Source organism: Mobula birostris, chromosome 13 (genome assembly GCF_030028105.1).
Source record: "Mobula birostris isolate sMobBir1 chromosome 13, sMobBir1.hap1, whole genome shotgun sequence".
Taxonomy (NCBI): domain Eukaryota; kingdom Metazoa; phylum Chordata; class Chondrichthyes; order Myliobatiformes; family Myliobatidae; genus Mobula; species Mobula birostris.
In genome coordinates this window covers 11,812,746-11,835,359 of record NC_092382.1, presented here as the reverse complement: position 1 = coordinate 11,835,359, position 22,614 = coordinate 11,812,746, and the positions used below count along the sequence as shown (strand labels likewise).

General features: G+C 56.7%; 1 protein-coding gene across 5 annotated transcripts in view; it reads left to right on the top strand.

Moving 5' to 3' along the window:
• Positions 1-22,614, top strand: part of LOC140208376 (uncharacterized) — a 55,135-nt gene that overhangs the window by 24,656 nt on the left and 7,865 nt on the right. For 2 of the 5 annotated variants that reach the window (XM_072277019.1, XM_072277020.1), the window contains exon 1: positions 1,650-21,981. The exons of the other annotated variants lie outside the window; for them this stretch is intronic. In XM_072277019.1, the coding sequence (XP_072133120.1) occupies positions 3,019-4,242 (1,224 nt within the window). In that variant the 5' untranslated portion in view covers positions 1,650-3,018 and the 3' untranslated portion in view covers positions 4,243-21,981. Of the gene's footprint in view, positions 1-1,649; positions 21,982-22,614 lie in introns of those variants that run through there. 5 annotated transcript variants of the gene reach the window in all.

Genomic DNA, 22,614 nt, shown 5'->3' with positions numbered 1-22,614 from the left:
TCTGTCAGCCCAGAGACAGTGACTTCAGAGACACTGAGCAAGACCCTGGAACTGGTACAAGTGAGGCGACTGTCTGTCAGCCCAGAGACAGTGACGTCAGAGACACTGATCAGGACCCTGGAACCAGCACAAGTGAGGCGACTACCTGTTAGCCAATAGACAGTGACGTCAGAGACACTGATCAGGACCCTGGAAGCACAAGTGAGGCGACTGTCTGTCAGCCCAGAGACAGTGACGTCAGAGACACTGATCAGGACCCTGGAACCGGTACAGGTGAGGCGACTGTCTGTAAGCCCAGAGACAGTGACCTCAGAGACACTGATCAGGACCCTGGAACCAGCACAAGTGAGGCGACTGTCTGTCTGCCCATAGACAGTGACGTCAGAGACACTGAGCAGGACCCTGGAACCGGCACAAGTGAGGCGACTGTCTGTCAGCCCATAGACAGTGACGTCAGAGATACTGGGCAGGACCCTGGAACCAGCACAAGTGAGGCGACTGTCTGTAAGCTCAGAGACAGTGACGTCGGAGACACAGATCAGGACCCTGGAACCAGCACAAGTGAGGCGACTGTCTGTCTGCCCAGAGACAGTGACATCAGAGACACTGATCAGGACCCTGGAACCGGCACAAGTGAGGCGACTGTCTGTCAGCCCAGAGACAGTGACGTCAGAGACACTGAACAGGACCCTGGAACCAGCACGTGAGGCGACTGTCTGTCAGCCCAGAGACAGTGACGTCAGAGACACTGATCAGGACCCTGGAAACAGCACAAGTGAAGCGACTGTCTGTCAGCACAGAGACAGTGACGTCAGAGACACTGATCAGGACCCTGGAACCAGCACGTGAGGCGAATGTCTGTCAGCCCAGAGACAGTGACGTCAGAGACACTGATCAGACCCTGGAACCGGTACAAGTGAGGCGACTGTCTGTCAGACCAGAGAGAGTGACGTCAGAGACACAGAGCAGACCCTGGAACCGGTACAAGTGAGGCGACTGTCTGTCAGCGCAGAGACAGTGACGTCAGAGACACTGATCAGGACCCTGGAGCCAGCACGTGAGGCGAATGTCTGTCAGCCCAGAGACAGTGACGACAGAGACACTGATCAGGACCCTGGAAACAGCACAAGTGAGGCGACTGTCTGTCAGCCCAGAGAGAGTGACGTCAGAGACACTAAGCAGGACCCTGGAACCAGCACAAGTGAGGCGACTGTCTGTCAGCCCAGTGACAGTGACGTCAGAGACACTGATCAGGACCCTGGAACCGGTACAAGTGAGGCGACTGTCTGTCAGGCCAGAGACAGTGACGTCAGAGACACTGATCAGGACCCTGGAACCAGCAAAGGTGAGGCGACTGTCTGTCAGCCCATAGACAGTGACGTCAGAGACACTGATCAGGAACCTGGAACCGGCAAAACTGTCTGTCGGCCCAGGGACAGTGACGTCAGAGACACAGAGCAGGACCATGGAACCAGCACGTGAGGCGAATGTCTGTCAGCCCAGAGACAGTGACGTCAGAGACACTGAGCAGGACCCTGGAACCAGCACGTGAGGCGAATGTCTGTCAGCCCATAGACAGTGACGTCAGAGACACTGATCAGGACCCTGGAACCGGTACAAGTGAGGCAACTGTCAGTCAGCCCAGAGACAGTGACGTCAGAGACAATGATCAGGACCCTGGAAACAGCACAAGTGAGGCGACTGTCTGTCAGCCCAGAGACAGTGACGTCAGAGACACTGAGCAGGAACCTGGAACCGGCCAAACTCTCTGTCGGCCCAGGGACAGTGACGTCAGAGACACAGAGCAGGACCATGGAACCAGCACGTGAGGCGAATGTCTATCAGCCCAGAGACAGTGACGTCAGAGACACTCAGCAGGACCCTGGAACCAGCACGTGAGGCGAATGTCTGTCAGCCCATAGACAGTGACGTCAGAGACACTGATCAGGACCCTGGAACCGGTACAAGTGAGGCGACTGTCAGTCAGCCCAGAGACAGTGACGTCAGAGACAATGATCAAGACCCTGGAAACAGCACAAGTGAGGCGACTGTCTGTCAGCCCAGAGACAGTGACGTCAGAGACACTGAGCAGGACCCTGGAAACAGCACATGTGAGGCGACTGTCTGTCAGCCCAGTGACAGTGACGTCAGAGACAGTGATCAGGACCCTGGATCCGGTACAAGTGAGGCGACTGTCTGTCAGGCCAGAGGCAGTGACGTCAGAGACACTGATCAGGACCCTGGAACCAGCACAAGTGAGGCGACTGTCTGTCAGCCCAGAGACAGTGACCTCAGAGACACTGATCAGGACCCTGGAACCAGCACAAGTGAGGCGACTGCCTGTCAGCCCAGAGACAGTGACATCAGAGACACTGAGCAGGACCCTGGAGCCAGCACAAGTGAGTCGACTGTCTGTCAGCCCAGAGACAGTGACTTCAGAGACACTGAGCAAGACCCTGGAACTGGTACAAGTGAGGCGACTGTCTGTCAGCCCAGAGACAGTGACGTCAGAGACACTGACCAGGACCCTGGAACCAGCACAAGTGAGGCGACTACCTGTTAGCCAATAGACAGTGACGTCAGAGACACTGATCAGGACCCTGGAAGCACAAGTGAGGCGACTGTCTGTCAGCCCAGAGACAGTGACGTCAGAGACACTGATCAAGACCCTGGAACCGGTACAGGTGAGGCGACTGTCTGTAAGCCCAGAGACAGTGACCTCAGAGACACTTATCAGGACCCTGGAACCAGCACAAGTGAGGCGACTGTCTGTCAGCCCATAGACAGTGACGTCAGAGACACTGAGCAGGACCCTGGAACCGGCACAAGTGAGGCGACTGTCTGTCAGCCCAGAGACAGTGACGTCAGAGGCACTGAACAGGACCCTGGAACCAGCACGTGAGGCGACTGTCTGTCAGCCCAGAGACAGTGACGTCAGAGACACTGATCAGGACCCTGGAAACAGCACAAGTGAAGCGACTGTCTGTCAGCACAGAGACAGTGACGTCAGAGACACTGATGAGGACCCTGGAACCGGCAAAACTGAGGCGACTGTCTATCGTCCCAGGGACAATGACGTCAGAGACACAGAGCAGGACCATGGATACAGCACGTGACGCGAATGTCTGTCAGCCCAGACACAGTGAGTCAGAGACACTGATCAGGATCCTGGAACCAGCACGTGAGGCGAATGTCTGTCAGCCCAGAGGCAGTGACGTCAGAGACACTGAGCAGGACCCTGGAACCGGTACAAGTGAGGCGACTGTCTGTCAGCCCAGAGACAGTGAACTCAGAGACACTGAGCAAGACCCTGGAACCGGTACAAGTGAGGCGACTGTCTGTCAGCCCAGAGACAGTGACGTCAGAGACACTGATCAGACCCTGGAACCGGTACAAATGAGGCGACTGTCTGTCAGCCCAGAGACAGTGACGACAGAGACACTGATCAGGACACTGGAACCAGCACGTGAGGCGAATGTCTGTCAGCCCAGAGACAGTGACGACAGAGACACTGATCAGGACCCTGGAACCAGCACAAGTGAGGCGACTGTCTGTCAGCCCAGTGACAGTGACGTCAGAGACAGTGATCAGGACCCTGGAACCGGTACAAGTGAGGCGACTGTCTGTCAGGCCAGAGACAGTGACGTCAGAGACACTGATCAGGACCCTGGAACCAGGACAGGTGAGGCGACTGTCTGTCAGCCCAGAGACAGTGACTTCAGAGACACAGAGCAGGACCCTGGAACCGGTAAAAGTGAGGCGACTGTCTGTCAGCCCAGAGACAGTGACGTCAAAGACACTGATCAGGAACCTGGAACCGGCAAAACTGTCTGTCGGCCCAGGGACAGTGACGTCAGAGACACTGAGCAGGACCCTGGAACCGGTACAAGTGAGGCGACTGTCTGTCAGCCCAGAGACAGTGACGTCAGAGACACTGAGCAAGACCCTGGAACCGGTACAAGTGAGGCGACTGTCTGTCAGCCCAGAGACAGTGACGTCAGAGACACTGATCAGGACCCTGGAACCGGTACAAGTGAGGTAACTGTCAGTCAGCCCAGAGACAGTGACGTCAGAGACAATGATCAGGACCCTGGAAACAGCACAAGTGAGGCGACTGTCTGTCAGCCCAGAGACAGTGACGTCAGAGACACTGAGCAGGAACCTGGAACCGGCCAAACTCTCTGTCGGCCCAGGGACAGTGACGTCAGAGACACAGAGCAGGACCATGGAACCAGCACGTGAGGCGAATGTCTATCAGCCCAGAGACAGTGACGTCAGAGACACTCAGCAGGACCCTGGAACCAGCACGTGAGGCGAATGTCTGTCAGCCCATAGACAGTGACGTCAGAGACACTGATCAGGACCCTGGAACCGGTACAAGTGAGGCGACTGTCAGTCAGCCCAGAGACAGTGACGTCAGAGACAATGATCAAGACCCTGGAAACAGCACAAGTGAGGCGACTGTCTGTCAGCCCAGAGACAGTGACGTCAGAGACACTGAGCAGGACCCTGGAAACAGCACATGTGAGGCGACTGTCTGTCAGCCCAGTGACAGTGACGTCAGAGACAGTGATCAGGACCCTGGATCCGGTACAAGTGAGGCGACTGTCTGTCAGGCTAGAGGCAGTGACGTCAGAGACACTGATCAGGACCCTGGAACCAGCACAAGTGAGGCGACTGTCTGTCAGCCCAGAGACAGTGACCTCAGAGACACTGATCAGGACCCTGGAACCAGCACAAGTGAGGCGACTGCCTGTCAGCCCAGAGACAGTGACGTCAGAGACACTGAGCAGGACCCTGGAGCCAGCACAAGTGAGTCGACTGTCTGTCAGCCCAGAGACAGTGACTTCAGAGACACTGAGCAAGACCCTGGAACTGGTACAAGTGAGGCGACTGTCTGTCAGCCCAGAGACAGTGACGTCAGAGACACTGACCAGGACCCTGGAACCAGCACAAGTGAGGCGACTACCTGTTAGCCAATAGACAGTGACGTCAGAGACACTGATCAGGACCCTGGAAGCACAAGTGAGGCGACTGTCTGTCAGCCCAGAGACAGTGACGTCAGAGACACTGATCAGGACCCTGGAACCGGTACAGGTGAGGCGACTGTCTGTAAGCCCAGAGACAGTGACCTCAGAGACACTTATCAGGACCCTGGAACCAGCACAAGTGAGGCGACTGTCTGTCAGCCCATAGACAGTGACGTCAGAGACACTGAGCAGGACCCTGGAAACGGCACAAGTGAGGCGACTGTCTGTCAGCCCATAGACAGTGACGTCAGAGATACTGGGCAGGACCCTGGAACCAGCACAAGTGAGGCGACTGTCTGTAAGCTCAGAGACAGTGACGTCGGAGACACAGATCAGGACCATGGAACCAGCACAAGTGAGGCGACTGTCTGTCTGCCCAGAGACGACATCAGAGACACTGATCAGGACCCTGGAACCAGCACAAGTGAGGCGACTGTCTGTCAGCCCATAGGCAGTGACGTCAGAGACACTGAGCAGGACCCTGGAACCGGCACAAGTGAGGCGACTGTCTGTCAGCCCAGAGACAGTGACGTCAGAGGCACTGAACAGGACCCTGGAACCAGCACGTGAGGCGACTGTCTGTCAGCCCAGAGACAGTGACGTCAGAGACACTGATCAGGACCCTGGAAACAGCACAAGTGAAGCGACTGTCTGTCAGCACAGAGACAGTGACGTCAGAGACACTGATCAGGACCCTGGAACCAGCACAAGTGAGGCGACTGTCTGTCAGCCCAGAGACAGTGACCTCAGAGACACTGATCAGGACCCTGGAACCAGCACAAGTGAGGCGACTGCCTGTCAGCCCAGAGACAGTGACATCAGAGACACTGAGCAGGACCCTGGAGCCAGCACAAGTGAGTCGACTGTCTGTCAGCCCAGAGACAGTGACTTCAGAGACACTGAGCAAGACCCTGGAACTGGTACAAGTGAGGCGACTGTCTGTCAGCCCAGAGACAGTGACGTCAGAGACACTGACCAGGACCCTGGAACCAGCACAAGTGAGGCGACTACCTGTTAGCCAATAGACAGTGACGTCAGAGACACTGATCAGGACCCTGGAAGCACAAGTGAGGCGACTGTCTGTCAGCCCAGAGACAGTGACGTCAGAGACACTGATCAAGACCCTGGAACCGGTACAGGTGAGGCGACTGTCTGTAAGCCCAGAGACAGTGACCTCAGAGACACTTATCAGGACCCTGGAACCAGCACAAGTGAGGCGACTGTCTGTCAGCCCATAGACAGTGACGTCAGAGACACTGAGCAGGACCCTGGAACCGGCACAAGTGAGGCGACTGTCTGTCAGCCCAGAGACAGTGACGTCAGAGGCACTGAACAGGACCCTGGAACCAGCACGTGAGGCGACTGTCTGTCAGCCCAGAGACAGTGACGTCAGAGACACTGATCAGGACCCTGGAAACAGCACAAGTGAAGCGACTGTCTGTCAGCACAGAGACAGTGACGTCAGAGACACTGATCAGGACCCTGGAACCGGCAAAACTGAGGCGACTGTCTATCGTCCCAGGGACAATGACGTCAGAGACACAGAGCAGGACCATGGATACAGCACGTGACGCGAATGTCTGTCAGCCCAGACACAGTGAGTCAGAGACACTGATCAGGATCCTGGAACCAGCACGTGAGGCGAATGTCTGTCAGCCCAGAGGCAGTGACGTCAGAGACACTGAGCAGGACCCTGGAACCGGTACAAGTGAGGCGACTGTCTGTCAGCCCAGAGACAGTGAACTCAGAGACACTGAGCAAGACCCTGGAACCGGTACAAGTGAGGCGACTGTCTGTCAGCCCAGAGACAGTGACGTCAGAGACACTGATCAGACCCTGGAACCGGTACAAATGAGGCGACTGTCTGTCAGCCCAGAGACAGTGACGACAGAGACACTGATCAGGACACTGGAACCAGCACGTGAGGCGAATGTCTGTCAGCCCAGAGACAGTGACGACAGAGACACTGATCAGGACCCTGGAACCAGCACAAGTGAGGCGACTGTCTGTCAGCCCAGTGATAGTGACGTCAGAGACAGTGATCAGGACCCTGGAACCGGTACAAGTGAGGCGACTGTCTGTCAGGCCAGAGACAGTGACGTCAGAGACACTGATCAGGACCCTGGAACCAGGACAGGTGAGGCGACTGTCTGTCAGCCCAGAGACAGTGACTTCAGAGACACAGAGCAGGACCCTGGAACCGGTAAAAGTGAGGCGACTGTCTGTCAGCCCAGAGACAGTGACGTCAAAGACACTGATCAGGAACCTGGAACCGGCAAAACTGTCTGTCGGCCCAGGGACAGTGACGTCAGAGACACTGAGCAGGACCCTGGAACCGGTACAAGTGAGGCGACTGTCTGTCAGCCCAGAGACAGTGACGTCAGAGACACTGAGCAAGACCCTGGAACCGGTACAAGTGAGGCGACTGTCTGTCAGCCCAGAGACAGTGACGTCAGAGACACTGATCAGGACCCTGGAACCGGTACAAGTGAGGTAACTGTCAGTCAGCCCAGAGACAGTGACGTCAGAGACAATGATCAGGACCCTGGAAACAGCACAAGTGAGGCGACTGTCTGTCAGCCCAGAGACAGTGACGTCAGAGACACTGAGCAGGAACCTGGAACCGGCCAAACTCTCTGTCGGCCCAGGGACAGTGACGTCAGAGACACAGAGCAGGACCATGGAACCAGCACGTGAGGCGAATGTCTATCAGCCCAGAGACAGTGACGTCAGAGACACTCAGCAGGACACTGGAACCAGCACGTGAGGCGAATGTCTGTCAGCCCAGAGACAGTGACGACAGAGACACTGATCAGGACCCTGGAACCAGCACAAGTGAGGCGACTGTCTGTCAGCCCAGTGACAGTGACGTCAGAGACAGTGATCAGGACCCTGGAACCGGTACAAGTGAGGCGACTGTCTGTCAGGCCAGAGACAGTGACGTCAGAGACACTGATCAGGACCCTGGAACCAGGACAGGTGAGGCGACTGTCTGTCAGCCCAGAGACAGTGACTTCAGAGACACAGAGCAGGACCCTGGAACCGGTAAAAGTGAGGCGACTGTCTGTCAGCCCAGAGACAGTGACGTCAAAGACACTGATCAGGAACCTGGAACCGGCAAAACTGTCTGTCGGCCCAGGGACAGTGACGTCAGAGACACTGAGCAGGACCCTGGAACCGGTACAAGTGAGGCGACTGTCTGTCAGCCCAGAGACAGTGACGTCAGAGACACTGAGCAAGACCCTGGAACCGGTACAAGTGAGGCGACTGTCTGTCAGCCCAGAGACAGTGACGTCAGAGACACTGATCAGGACCCTGGAACCGGTACAAGTGAGGTAACTGTCAGTCAGCCCAGAGACAGTGACGTCAGAGACAATGATCAGGACCCTGGAAACAGCACAAGTGAGGCGACTGTCTGTCAGCCCAGAGACAGTGACGTCAGAGACACTGAGCAGGAACCTGGAACCGGCCAAACTCTCTGTCGGCCCAGGGACAGTGACGTCAGAGACACAGAGCAGGACCATGGAACCAGCACGTGAGGCGAATGTCTATCAGCCCAGAGACAGTGACGTCAGAGACACTCAGCAGGACCCTGGAACCAGCACGTGAGGCGAATGTCTGTCAGCCCATAGACAGTGACGTCAGAGACACTGATCAGGACCCTGGAACCGGTACAAGTGAGGCGACTGTCAGTCAGCCCAGAGACAGTGACGTCAGAGACAATGATCAAGACCCTGGAAACAGCACAAGTGAGGCGACTGTCTGTCAGCCCAGAGACAGTGACGTCAGAGACACTGAGCAGGACCCTGGAAACAGCACATGTGAGGCGACTGTCTGTCAGCCCAGTGACAGTGACGTCAGAGACAGTGATCAGGACCCTGGATCCGGTACAAGTGAGGCGACTGTCTGTCAGGCTAGAGGCAGTGACGTCAGAGACACTGATCAGGACCCTGGAACCAGCACAAGTGAGGCGACTGTCTGTCAGCCCAGAGACAGTGACCTCAGAGACACTGATCAGGACCCTGGAACCAGCACAAGTGAGGCGACTGCCTGTCAGCCCAGAGACAGTGACGTCAGAGACACTGAGCAGGACCCTGGAGCCAGCACAAGTGAGTCGACTGTCTGTCAGCCCAGAGACAGTGACTTCAGAGACACTGAGCAAGACCCTGGAACTGGTACAAGTGAGGCGACTGTCTGTCAGCCCAGAGACAGTGACGTCAGAGACACTGACCAGGACCCTGGAACCAGCACAAGTGAGGCGACTACCTGTTAGCCAATAGACAGTGACGTCAGAGACACTGATCAGGACCCTGGAAGCACAAGTGAGGCGACTGTCTGTCAGCCCAGAGACAGTGACGTCAGAGACACTGATCAGGACCCTGGAACCGGTACAGGTGAGGCGACTGTCTGTAAGCCCAGAGACAGTGACCTCAGAGACACTTATCAGGACCCTGGAACCAGCACAAGTGAGGCGACTGTCTGTCAGCCCATAGACAGTGACGTCAGAGACACTGAGCAGGACCCTGGAAACGGCACAAGTGAGGCGACTGTCTGTCAGCCCATAGACAGTGACGTCAGAGATACTGGGCAGGACCCTGGAACCAGCACAAGTGAGGCGACTGTCTGTAAGCTCAGAGACAGTGACGTCGGAGACACAGATCAGGACCATGGAACCAGCACAAGTGAGGCGACTGTCTGTCTGCCCAGAGACGACATCAGAGACACTGATCAGGACCCTGGAACCAGCACAAGTGAGGCGACTGTCTGTCAGCCCATAGACAGTGACGTCAGAGACACTGAGCAGGACCCTGGAACCGGCACAAGTGAGGCGACTGTCTGTCAGCCCAGAGACAGTGACGTCAGAGGCACTGAACAGGACCCTGGAACCAGCACGTGAGGCGACTGTCTGTCAGCCCAGAGACAGTGACGTCAGAGACACTGATCAGGACCCTGGAAACAGCACAAGTGAAGCGACTGTCTGTCAGCACAGAGACAGTGACGTCAGAGACACTGATCAGGACCCTGGAACCGGCAAAACTGAGGCGACTGTCTGTCGTCCCAGGGACAATGACGTCAGAGACACAGAGCAGGACCATGGATACAGCACGTGACGCGAATGTCTGTCAGCCCAGACACAGTGAGTCAGAGACACTGATCAGGATCCTGGAACCAGCACGTGAGGCGAATGTCTGTCAGCCCAGAGGCAGTGACGTCAGAGACACTGAGCAGGACCCTGGAACCGGTACAAGTGAGGCGACTGTCTGTCAGCCCAGAGACAGTGAACTCAGAGACACTGAGCAAGACCCTGGAACCGGTACAAGTGAGGCGACTGTCTGTCAGCCCAGAGACAGTGACGTCAGAGACACTGATCAGACCCTGGAACCGGTACAAATGAGGCGACTGTATGTCAGCCCAGAGACAGTGACGACAGAGACACTGATCAGGACCCTGGAACCAGCACGTGAGGCGAATGTCTGTCAGCCCAGAGACAGTGACGACAGAGACACTGATCAGGACCCTGGAACCAGCACAAGTGAGGCGACTGTCTGTCAGCCCAGAGACAGTGACGTCAGAGGCACTGAACAGGACCCTGGAACCAGCACGTGAGGCGACTGTCTGTCAGCCCAGAGACAGTGACGTCAGAGACACTGATCAGGACCCTGGAAACAGCACAAGTGAAGCGACTGTCTGTCAGCACAGAGACAGTGACGTCAGAGACACTGATCAGGACCCTGGAACCAGCACAAGTGAGGCGACTGTCTGTCAGCCCAGAGACAGTGACCTCAGAGACACTGATCAGGACCCTGGAAACAGCACAAGTGAGGCGACTGCCTGTCAGCCCAGAGACAGTGACATCAGAGACACTGAGCAGGACCCTGGAGCCAGCACAAGTGAGTCGACTGTCTGTCAGCCCAGAGACAGTGACTTCAGAGACACTGAGCAAGACCCTGGAACTGGTACAAGTGAGGCGACTGTCTGTCAGCCCAGAGACAGTGACGTCAGAGACACTGACCAGGACCCTGGAACCAGCACAAGTGAGGCGACTACCTGTTAGCCAATAGACAGTGACGTCAGAGACACTGATCAGGACCCTGGAAGCACAAGTGAGGCGACTGTCTGTCAGCCCAGAGACAGTGACGTCAGAGACACTGATCAAGACCCTGGAACCGGTACAGGTGAGGCGACTGTCTGTAAGCCCAGAGACAGTGACCTCAGAGACACTTATCAGGACCCTGGAACCAGCACAAGTGAGGCGACTGTCTGTCAGCCCATAGACAGTGACGTCAGAGACACTGAGCAGGACCCTGGAACCGGCACAAGTGAGGCGACTGTCTGTCAGCCCAGAGACAGTGACGTCAGAGGCACTGAACAGGACCCTGGAACCAGCACGTGAGGCGACTGTCTGTCAGCCCAGAGACAGTGACGTCAGAGACACTGATCAGGACCCTGGAAACAGCACAAGTGAAGCGACTGTCTGTCAGCACAGAGACAGTGACGTCAGAGACACTGATCAGGACCCTGGAACCGGCAAAACTGAGGCGACTGTCTATCGTCCCAGGGACAATGACGTCAGAGACACAGAGCAGGACCATGGATACAGCACGTGACGCGAATGTCTGTCAGCCCAGACACAGTGAGTCAGAGACACTGATCAGGATCCTGGAACCAGCACGTGAGGCGAATGTCTGTCAGCCCAGAGGCAGTGACGTCAGAGACACTGAGCAGGACCCTGGAACCGGTACAAGTGAGGCGACTGTCTGTCAGCCCAGAGACAGTGAACTCAGAGACACTGAGCAAGACCCTGGAACCGGTACAAGTGAGGCGACTGTCTGTCAGCCCAGAGACAGTGACGTCAGAGACACTGATCAGACCCTGGAACCGGTACAAATGAGGCGACCGTCTGTCAGCCCAGAGACAGTGACGACAGAGACACTGATCAGGACACTGGAACCAGCACGTGAGGCGAATGTCTGTCAGCCCAGAGACAGTGACGACAGAGACACTGATCAGGACCCTGGAACCAGCACAAGTGAGGCGACTGTCTGTCAGCCCAGTGACAGTGACGTCAGAGACAGTGATCAGGACCCTGGAACCGGTACAAGTGAGGCGACTGTCTGTCAGGCCAGAGACAGTGACGTCAGAGACACTGATCAGGACCCTGGAACCAGGACAGGTGAGGCGACTGTCTGTCAGCCCAGAGACAGTGACTTCAGAGACACAGAGCAGGACCCTGGAACCGGTAAAAGTGAGGCGACTGTCTGTCAGCCCAGAGACAGTGACGTCAAAGACACTGATCAGGAACCTGGAACCGGCAAAACTGTCTGTCGGCCCAGGGACAGTGACGTCAGAGACACTGAGCAGGACCCTGGAACCGGTACAAGTGAGGCGACTGTCTGTCAGCCCAGAGACAGTGACGTCAGAGACACTGAGCAAGACCCTGGAACCGGTACAAGTGAGGCGACTGTCTGTCAGCCCAGAGACAGTGACGTCAGAGACACTGATCAGGACCCTGGAACCGGTACAAGTGAGGTAACTGTCAGTCAGCCCAGAGACAGTGACGTCAGAGACAATGATCAGGACCCTGGAAACAGCACAAGTGAGGCGACTGTCTGTCAGCCCAGAGACAGTGACGTCAGAGACACTGAGCAGGAACCTGGAACCGGCCAAACTCTCTGTCGGCCCAGGGACAGTGACGTCAGAGACACAGAGCAGGACCATGGAACCAGCACGTGAGGCGAATGTCTATCAGCCCAGAGACAGTGACGTCAGAGACACTCAGCAGGACACTGGAACCAGCACGTGAGGCGAATGTCTGTCAGCCCAGAGACAGTGACGACAGAGACACTGATCAGGACCCTGGAACCAGCACAAGTGAGGCGACTGTCTGTCAGCCCAGTGACAGTGACGTCAGAGACAGTGATCAGGACCCTGGAACCGGTACAAGTGAGGCGACTGTCTGTCAGGCCAGAGACAGTGACGTCAGAGACACTGATCAGGACCCTGGAACCAGGACAGGTGAGGCGACTGTCTGTCAGCCCAGAGACAGTGACTTCAGAGACACAGAGCAGGACCCTGGAACCGGTAAAAGTGAGGCGACTGTCTGTCAGCCCAGAGACAGTGACGTCAAAGACACTGATCAGGAACCTGGAACCGGCAAAACTGTCTGTCGGCCCAGGGACAGTGACGTCAGAGACACTGAGCAGGACCCTGGAACCGGTACAAGTGAGGCGACTGTCTGTCAGCCCAGAGACAGTGACGTCAGAGACACTGAGCAAGACCCTGGAACCGGTACAAGTGAGGCGACTGTCTGTCAGCCCAGAGACAGTGACGTCAGAGACACTGATCAGGACCCTGGAACCGGTACAAGTGAGGTAACTGTCAGTCAGCCCAGAGACAGTGACGTCAGAGACAATGATCAGGACCCTGGAAACAGCACAAGTGAGGCGACTGTCTGTCAGCCCAGAGACAGTGACGTCAGAGACACTGAGCAGGAACCTGCCAAACTCTCTGTCGGCCCAGGGACAGTGACGTCAGAGACACAGAGCAGGACCATGGAACCAGCACGTGAGGCGAATGTCTATCAGCCCAGAGACAGTGACGTCAGAGACACTCAGCAGGACCCTGGAACCAGCACGTGAGGCGAATGTCTGTCAGCCCATAGACAGTGACGTCAGAGACACTGATCAGGACCCTGGAACCGGTACAAGTGAGGCGACTGTCAGTCAGCCCAGAGACAGTGACGTCAGAGACAATGATCAAGACCCTGGAAACAGCACAAGTGAGGCGACTGTCTGTCAGCCCAGAGACAGTGACGTCAGAGACACTGAGCAGGACCCTGGAAACAGCACATGTGAGGCGACTGTCTGTCAGCCCAGTGACAGTGACGTCAGAGACAGTGATCAGGACCCTGGATCCGGTACAAGTGAGGCGACTGTCTGTCAGGCTAGAGGCAGTGACGTCAGAGACACTGATCAGGACCCTGGAACCAGCACAAGTGAGGCGACTGTCTGTCAGCCCAGAGACAGTGACCTCAGAGACACTGATCAGGACCCTGGAACCAGCACAAGTGAGGCGACTGCCTGTCAGCCCAGAGACAGTGACGTCAGAGACACTGAGCAGGACCCTGGAGCCAGCACAAGTGAGTCGACTGTCTGTCAGCCCAGAGACAGTGACTTCAGAGACACTGAGCAAGACCCTGGAACTGGTACAAGTGAGGCGACTGTCTGTCAGCCCAGAGACAGTGACGTCAGAGACACTGACCAGGACCCTGGAACCAGCACAAGTGAGGCGACTACCTGTTAGCCAATAGACAGTGACGTCAGAGACACTGATCAGGACCCTGGAAGCACAAGTGAGGCGACTGTCTGTCAGCCCAGAGACAGTGACGTCAGAGACACTGATCAGGACCCTGGAACCGGTACAGGTGAGGCGACTGTCTGTAAGCCCAGAGACAGTGACCTCAGAGACACTTATCAGGACCCTGGAACCAGCACAAGTGAGGCGACTGTCTGTCAGCCCATAGACAGTGACGTCAGAGACACTGAGCAGGACCCTGGAAACGGCACAAGTGAGGCGACTGTCTGTCAGCCCATAGACAGTGACGTCAGAGATACTGGGCAGGACCCTGGAACCAGCACAAGTGAGGCGACTGTCTGTAAGCTCAGAGACAGTGACGTCGGAGACACAGATCAGGACCATGGAACCAGCACAAGTGAGGCGACTGTCTGTCTGCCCAGAGACGACATCAGAGACACTGATCAGGACCCTGGAACCAGCACAAGTGAGGCGACTGTCTGTCAGCCCATAGACAGTGACGTCAGAGACACTGAGCAGGACCCTGGAACCGGCACAAGTGAGGCGACTGTCTGTCAGCCCAGAGACAGTGACGTCAGAGGCACTGAACAGGACCCTGGAACCAGCACGTGAGGCGACTGTCTGTCAGCCCAGAGACAGTGACGTCAGAGACACTGATCAGGACCCTGGAAACAGCACAAGTGAAGCGACTGTCTGTCAGCACAGAGACAGTGACGTCAGAGACACTGATCAGGACCCTGGAACCGGCAAAACTGAGGCGACTGTCTGTCGTCCCAGGGACAATGACGTCAGAGACACAGAGCAGGACCATGGATACAGCACGTGACGCGAATGTCTGTCAGCCCAGACACAGTGAGTCAGAGACACTGATCAGGATCCTGGAACCAGCACGTGAGGCGAATGTCTGTCAGCCCAGAGGCAGTGACGTCAGAGACACTGAGCAGGACCCTGGAACCGGTACAAGTGAGGCGACTGTCTGTCAGCCCAGAGACAGTGAACTCAGAGACACTGAGCAAGACCCTGGAACCGGTACAAGTGAGGCGACTGTCTGTCAGCCCAGAGACAGTGACGTCAGAGACACTGATCAGACCCTGGAACCGGTACAAATGAGGCGACTGTATGTCAGCCCAGAGACAGTGACGACAGAGACACTGATCAGGACCCTGGAACCAGCACGTGAGGCGAATGTCTGTCAGCCCAGAGACAGTGACGACAGAGACACTGATCAGGACCCTGGAACCAGCACAAGTGAGGCGACTGTCTGTCAGCCCAGAGACAGTGACGTCAGAGGCACTGAACAGGACCCTGGAACCAGCACGTGAGGCGACTGTCTGTCAGCCCAGAGACAGTGACGTCAGAGACACTGATCAGGACCCTGGAAACAGCACAAGTGAAGCGACTGTCTGTCAGCACAGAGACAGTGACGTCAGAGACACTGATCAGGACCCTGGAACCAGCACAAGTGAGGCGACTGTCTGTCAGCCCAGAGACAGTGACCTCAGAGACACTGATCAGGACCCTGGAAACAGCACAAGTGAGGCGACTGCCTGTCAGCCCAGAGACAGTGACATCAGAGACACTGAGCAGGACCCTGGAGCCAGCACAAGTGAGTCGACTGTCTGTCAGCCCAGAGACAGTGACTTCAGAGACACTGAGCAAGACCCTGGAACTGGTACAAGTGAGGCGACTGTCTGTCAGCCCAGAGACAGTGACGTCAGAGACACTGACCAGGACCCTGGAACCAGCACAAGTGAGGCGACTACCTGTTAGCCAATAGACAGTGACGTCAGAGACACTGATCAGGACCCTGGAAGCACAAGTGAGGCGACTGTCTGTCAGCCCAGAGACAGTGACGTCAGAGACACTGATCAAGACCCTGGAACCGGTACAGGTGAGGCGACTGTCTGTAAGCCCAGAGACAGTGACCTCAGAGACACTTATCAGGACCCTGGAACCAGCACAAGTGAGGCGACTGTCTGTCAGCCCATAGACAGTGACGTCAGAGACACTGAGCAGGACCCTGGAACCGGCACAAGTGAGGCGACTGTCTGTCAGCCCAGAGACAGTGACGTCAGAGGCACTGAACAGGACCCTGGAACCAGCACGTGAGGCGACTGTCTGTCAGCCCAGAGACAGTGACGTCAGAGACACTGATCAGGACCCTGGAAACAGCACAAGTGAAGCGACTGTCTGTCAGCACAGAGACAGTGACGTCAGAGACACTGATCAGGACCCTGGAACCGGCAAAACTGAGGCGACTGTCTATCGTCCCAGGGACAATGACGTCAGAGACACAGAGCAGGACCATGGATACAGCACGTGACGCGAATGTCTGTCAGCCCAGACACAGTGAGTCAGAGACACTGATCAGGATCCTGGAACCAGCACGTGAGGCGAATGTCTGTCAGCCCAGAGGCAGTGACGTCAGAGACACTGAGCAGGACCCTGGAACCGGTACAAGTGAGGCGACTGTCTGTCAGCCCAGAGACAGTGAACTCAGAGACACTGAGCAAGACCCTGGAACCGGTACAAGTGAGGCGACTGTCTGTCAGCCCAGAGACAGTGACGTCAGAGACACTGATCAGACCCTGGAACCGGTACAAATGAGGCGACCGTCTGTCAGCCCAGAGACAGTGACGACAGAGACACTGATCAGGACACTGGAACCAGCACGTGAGGCGAATGTCTGTCAGCCCAGAGACAGTGACGACAGAGACACTGATCAGGACCCTGGAACCAGCACAAGTGAGGCGACTGTCTGTCAGCCCAGTGACAGTGACGTCAGAGACAGTGATCAGGACCCTGGAACCGGTACAAGTGAGGCGACTGTCTGTCAGGCCAGAGACAGTGACGTCAGAGACACTGATCAGGACCCTGGAACCAGGACAGGTGAGGCGACTGTCTGTCAGCCCAGAGACAGTGACTTCAGAGACACAGAGCAGGACCCTGGAACCGGTAAAAGTGAGGCGACTGTCTGTCAGCCCAGAGACAGTGACGTCAAAGACACTGATCAGGAACCTGGAACCGGCAAAACTGTCTGTCGGCCCAGGGACAGTGACGTCAGAGACACTGAGCAGGACCCTGGAACCGGTACAAGTGAGGCGACTGTCTGTCAGCCCAGAGACAGTGACGTCAGAGACACTGAGCAAGACCCTGGAACCGGTACAAGTGAGGCGACTGTCTGTCAGCCCAGAGACAGTGACGTCAGAGACACTGATCAGGACCCTGGAACCGGTACAAGTGAGGTAACTGTCAGTCAGCCCAGAGACAGTGACGTCAGAGACAATGATCAGGACCCTGGAAACAGCACAAGTGAGGCGACTGTCTGTCAGCCCAGAGACAGTGACGTCAGAGACACTGAGCAGGAACCTGGAACCGGCCAAACTCTCTGTCGGCCCAGGGACAGTGACGTCAGAGACACAGAGCAGGACCATGGAACCAGCACGTGAGGCGAATGTCTATCAGCCCAGAGACAGTGACGTCAGAGACACTCAGCAGGACACTGGAACCAGCACGTGAGGCGAATGTCTGTCAGCCCAGAGACAGTGACGACAGAGACACTGATCAGGACCCTGGAACCAGCACAAGTGAGGCGACTGTCTGTCAGCCCAGTGACAGTGACGTCAGAGACAGTGATCAGGACCCTGGAACCGGTACAAGTGAGGCGACTGTCTGTCAGGCCAGAGACAGTGACGTCAGAGACACTGATCAGGACCCTGGAACCAGGACAGGTGAGGCGACTGTCTGTCAGCCCAGAGACAGTGACTTCAGAGACACAGAGCAGGACCCTGGAACCGGTAAAAGTGAGGCGACTGTCTGTCAGCCCAGAGACAGTGACGTCAAAGACACTGATCAGGAACCTGGAACCGGCAAAACTGTCTGTCGGCCCAGGGACAGTGACGTCAGAGACACTGAGCAGGACCCTGGAACCGGTACAAGTGAGGCGACTGTCTGTCAGCCCAGAGACAGTGACGTCAGAGACACTGAGCAAGACCCTGGAACCGGTACAAGTGAGGCGACTGTCTGTCAGCCCAGAGACAGTGACGTCAGAGACACTGATCAGGACCCTGGAACCGGTACAAGTGAGGTAACTGTCAGTCAGCCCAGAGACAGTGACGTCAGAGACAATGATCAGGACCCTGGAAACAGCACAAGTGAGGCGACTGTCTGTCAGCCCAGAGACAGTGACGTCAGAGACACTGAGCAGGAACCTGGAACCGGCCAAACTCTCTGTCGGCCCAGGGACAGTGACGTCAGAGACACAGAGCAGGACCATGGAACCAGCACGTGAGGCGAATGTCTATCAGCCCAGAGACAGTGACGTCAGAGACACTCAGCAGGACCCTGGAACCAGCACGTGAGGCGAATGTCTGTCAGCCCATAGACAGTGACGTCAGAGACACTGATCAGGACCCTGGAACCGGTACAAGTGAGGCGACTGTCAGTCAGCCCAGAGACAGTGACGTCAGAGACAATGATCAAGACCCTGGAAACAGCACAAGTGAGGCGACTGTCTGTCAGCCCAGAGACAGTGACGTCAGAGACACTGAGCAGGACCCTGGAAACAGCACATGTGAGGCGACTGTCTGTCAGCCCAGTGACAGTGACGTCAGAGACAGTGATCAGGACCCTGGATCCGGTACAAGTGAGGCGACTGTCTGTCAGGCTAGAGGCAGTGACGTCAGAGACACTGATCAGGACCCTGGAACCAGCACAAGTGAGGCGACTGTCTGTCAGCCCAGAGACAGTGACCTCAGAGACACTGATCAGGACCCTGGAACCAGCACAAGTGAGGCGACTGCCTGTCAGCCCAGAGACAGTGACGTCAGAGACACTGAGCAGGACCCTGGAGCCAGCACAAGTGAGTCGACTGTCTGTCAGCCCAGAGACAGTGACTTCAGAGACACTGAGCAAGACCCTGGAACTGGTACAAGTGAGGCGACTGTCTGTCAGCCCAGAGACAGTGACGTCAGAGACACTGACCAGGACCCTGGAACCAGCACAAGTGAGGCGACTACCTGTTAGCCAATAGACAGTGACGTCAGAGACACTGATCAGGACCCTGGAAGCACAAGTGAGGCGACTGTCTGTCAGCCCAGAGACAGTGACGTCAGAGACACTGATCAGGACCCTGGAACCGGTACAGGTGAGGCGACTGTCTGTAAGCCCAGAGACAGTGACCTCAGAGACACTTATCAGGACCCTGGAACCAGCACAAGTGAGGCGACTGTCTGTCAGCCCATAGACAGTGACGTCAGAGACACTGAGCAGGACCCTGGAAACGGCACAAGTGAGGCGACTGTCTGTCAGCCCATAGACAGTGACGTCAGAGATACTGGGCAGGACCCTGGAACCAGCACAAGTGAGGCGACTGTCTGTAAGCTCAGAGACAGTGACGTCGGAGACACAGATCAGGACCATGGAACCAGCACAAGTGAGGCGACTGTCTGTCTGCCCAGAGACGACATCAGAGACACTGATCAGGACCCTGGAACCAGCACAAGTGAGGCGACTGTCTGTCAGCCCATAGACAGTGACGTCAGAGACACTGAGCAGGACCCTGGAACCGGCACAAGTGAGGCGACTGTCTGTCAGCCCAGAGACAGTGACGTCAGAGGCACTGAACAGGACCCTGGAACCAGCACGTGAGGCGACTGTCTGTCAGCCCAGAGACAGTGACGTCAGAGACACTGATCAGGACCCTGGAAACAGCACAAGTGAAGCGACTGTCTGTCAGCACAGAGACAGTGACGTCAGAGACACTGATCAGGACCCTGGAACCGGCAAAACTGAGGCGACTGTCTGTCGTCCCAGGGACAATGACGTCAGAGACACAGAGCAGGACCATGGATACAGCACGTGACGCGAATGTCTGTCAGCCCAGACACAGTGAGTCAGAGACACTGATCAGGATCCTGGAACCAGCACGTGAGGCGAATGTCTGTCAGCCCAGAGGCAGTGACGTCAGAGACACTGAGCAGGACCCTGGAACCGGTACAAGTGAGGCGACTGTCTGTCAGCCCAGAGACAGTGAACTCAGAGACACTGAGCAAGACCCTGGAACCGGTACAAGTGAGGCGACTGTCTGTCAGCCCAGAGACAGTGACGTCAGAGACACTGATCAGACCCTGGAACCGGTACAAATGAGGCGACTGTATGTCAGCCCAGAGACAGTGACGACAGAGACACTGATCAGGACCCTGGAACCAGCACGTGAGGCGAATGTCTGTCAGCCCAGAGACAGTGACGACAGAGACACTGATCAGGACCCTGGAACCAGCACAAGTGAGGCGACTGTCTGTCAGCCCAGTGACAGTGACGTCAGAGACAGTGATCAGGACCCTGGAACCGGTACAAGTGAGGCGACTGTCTGTCAGGCCAGAGACAGTGACGTCAGAGACACTGATCAGGACCCTGGAACCAGCACAGGTGAGGCGACTGTCTGTCAGCCCAGAGACAGTGACTTCAGAGACACAGAGCAGGACCCTGGAACCGGTTAAAGTGAGGCGACTGTCTGTCAGCCCAGAGACAGTGACGTCAAAGACACTGATCAGGAACCTGGAACCGGCAAAACTGTCTGTCGGCCCAGGGACAGTGACGTCAGAGACACTGAGCAGGACCCTGGAACCGGTACAAGTGAGGCGACTGTCTGTCAGCCCAGAGACAGTGACGTCAGAGACACTGAGCAAGACCCTGGAACCGGTACAAGTGAGGCGACTGTCTGTCAGCCCAGAGACAGTGACGTCAGAGACACTGATCAGACCCTGGAACCGGTACAAATGAGGCGACTGTCTGTCAGCCCAGAGACAGTGACGACAGAGACACTGATCAGGACCCTGGAACCGGCACAAGTGAGGCGACTGTCTGTCAGCCCAGAGACAGTGACGTCAGAGACACTGATCAGGACCCTGGAACCGGTACAAGTGAGGCGACTGTCTGTCAGCCCATAGACAGTGACGTCAGAGACACTGAGCAGGACCCTGGAACCGGCACAAGTGAGGCGACTGTCTGTCAGCCCATAGACAGTGACGTCAGAGACACTGACCAGGACCCTGGAACCAGCACAAGTGAGGCGACTGTCTGTCAGCCCATAGACAGTGCCGTCAGAGACACTGATCAGACCCTGGAACCGGTACAAGTGAGGCGACTGTCTGTCAGCCCAGAGACAGTGACGTCAGAGGCACTGATCAGGACCCTGGAGCCAGCACGTGAGGCGAATGTCTGTCAGCCCAGAGACAGTGACGTCAGAGACACTGATCAGGACCCTGGAACCAGCACAAGTGAGGTGACTGTCTGTCAGCCCAGTGACAGTGACGTCAGAGACAGTGATCAGGACCCTGGAACCGGTACAAGTGAGGCGACTGTCTGTCAGGCCAGAGACAGTGACGTCAGAGACACAGAGCAGGACCATGGAACCAGCACGTGAGGCGAATGTCTGTCAGCCCAGAGACAGCGACGTCAGAGACACTGAGCAGGACCCTGGAACCAACACGTGAGGCGAATGTCTGTCAGCCCATAGACAGTGACGTCAGAGACACTGATCAGGACCCTGGAACCGGTACAAGTGAGGCGACTGTCAGTCAGCCCAGAGACAGTGACGTCAGAGACATTGAGCAGGACCCTGGAAACAGCACATGTGAGGCGACTGTCTGTCAGCCCACTGACAGTGACGTCAGAGACAGTGATCAGGACCCCCAACTCTCCCCTCCCTCTCCCTCCTCTCTCTTCCCCAGCCATGTCCCCCCACCCCCTCTCTCCTGATCTCTGTCCCTCTCTCCCCAACCCCGCACTTCAACCCCCAACTCTCCCCTCCCTCTCTCCGTCTCCCCTCCCTCTCCCTCCTCTCTCTTCCCCGGCCATGTCCCCCCACCCCCTCCCCTCCCTCCTGATCTCTGTCCCTCTCTCCCCGACCCCGACCCCGCACTTCAACCCCAACTCTCCCCTCCCTCTCTCCGTCTCCCCTCCCTCTTCCTCCTCTCTCTTCCCCGGTCATGCCCCCCCACCCCCTCCTTCCTGATCTCTGTCCCTCTCTCCCCGACCCCCAACTCTCCCTCCCTCTCTCCGTCTCCCCTCCCTCTCCCTCCTCTCTCCTCTCTCTTCCCCGATCATGTCCCCCCACCCCCTCCCTCCTGATCTCTGTCCCTCTCTCCCCGACCCCGCACTTCAACCCCCAACTCTACCCTCCCTCTCTCCGTCTCCACTCCCTCTTCCTCCTCCCTGTTCCCCGGCCATGTCCCCCCACCCCCCTCCCTCCTGATCTCTGTCCCTC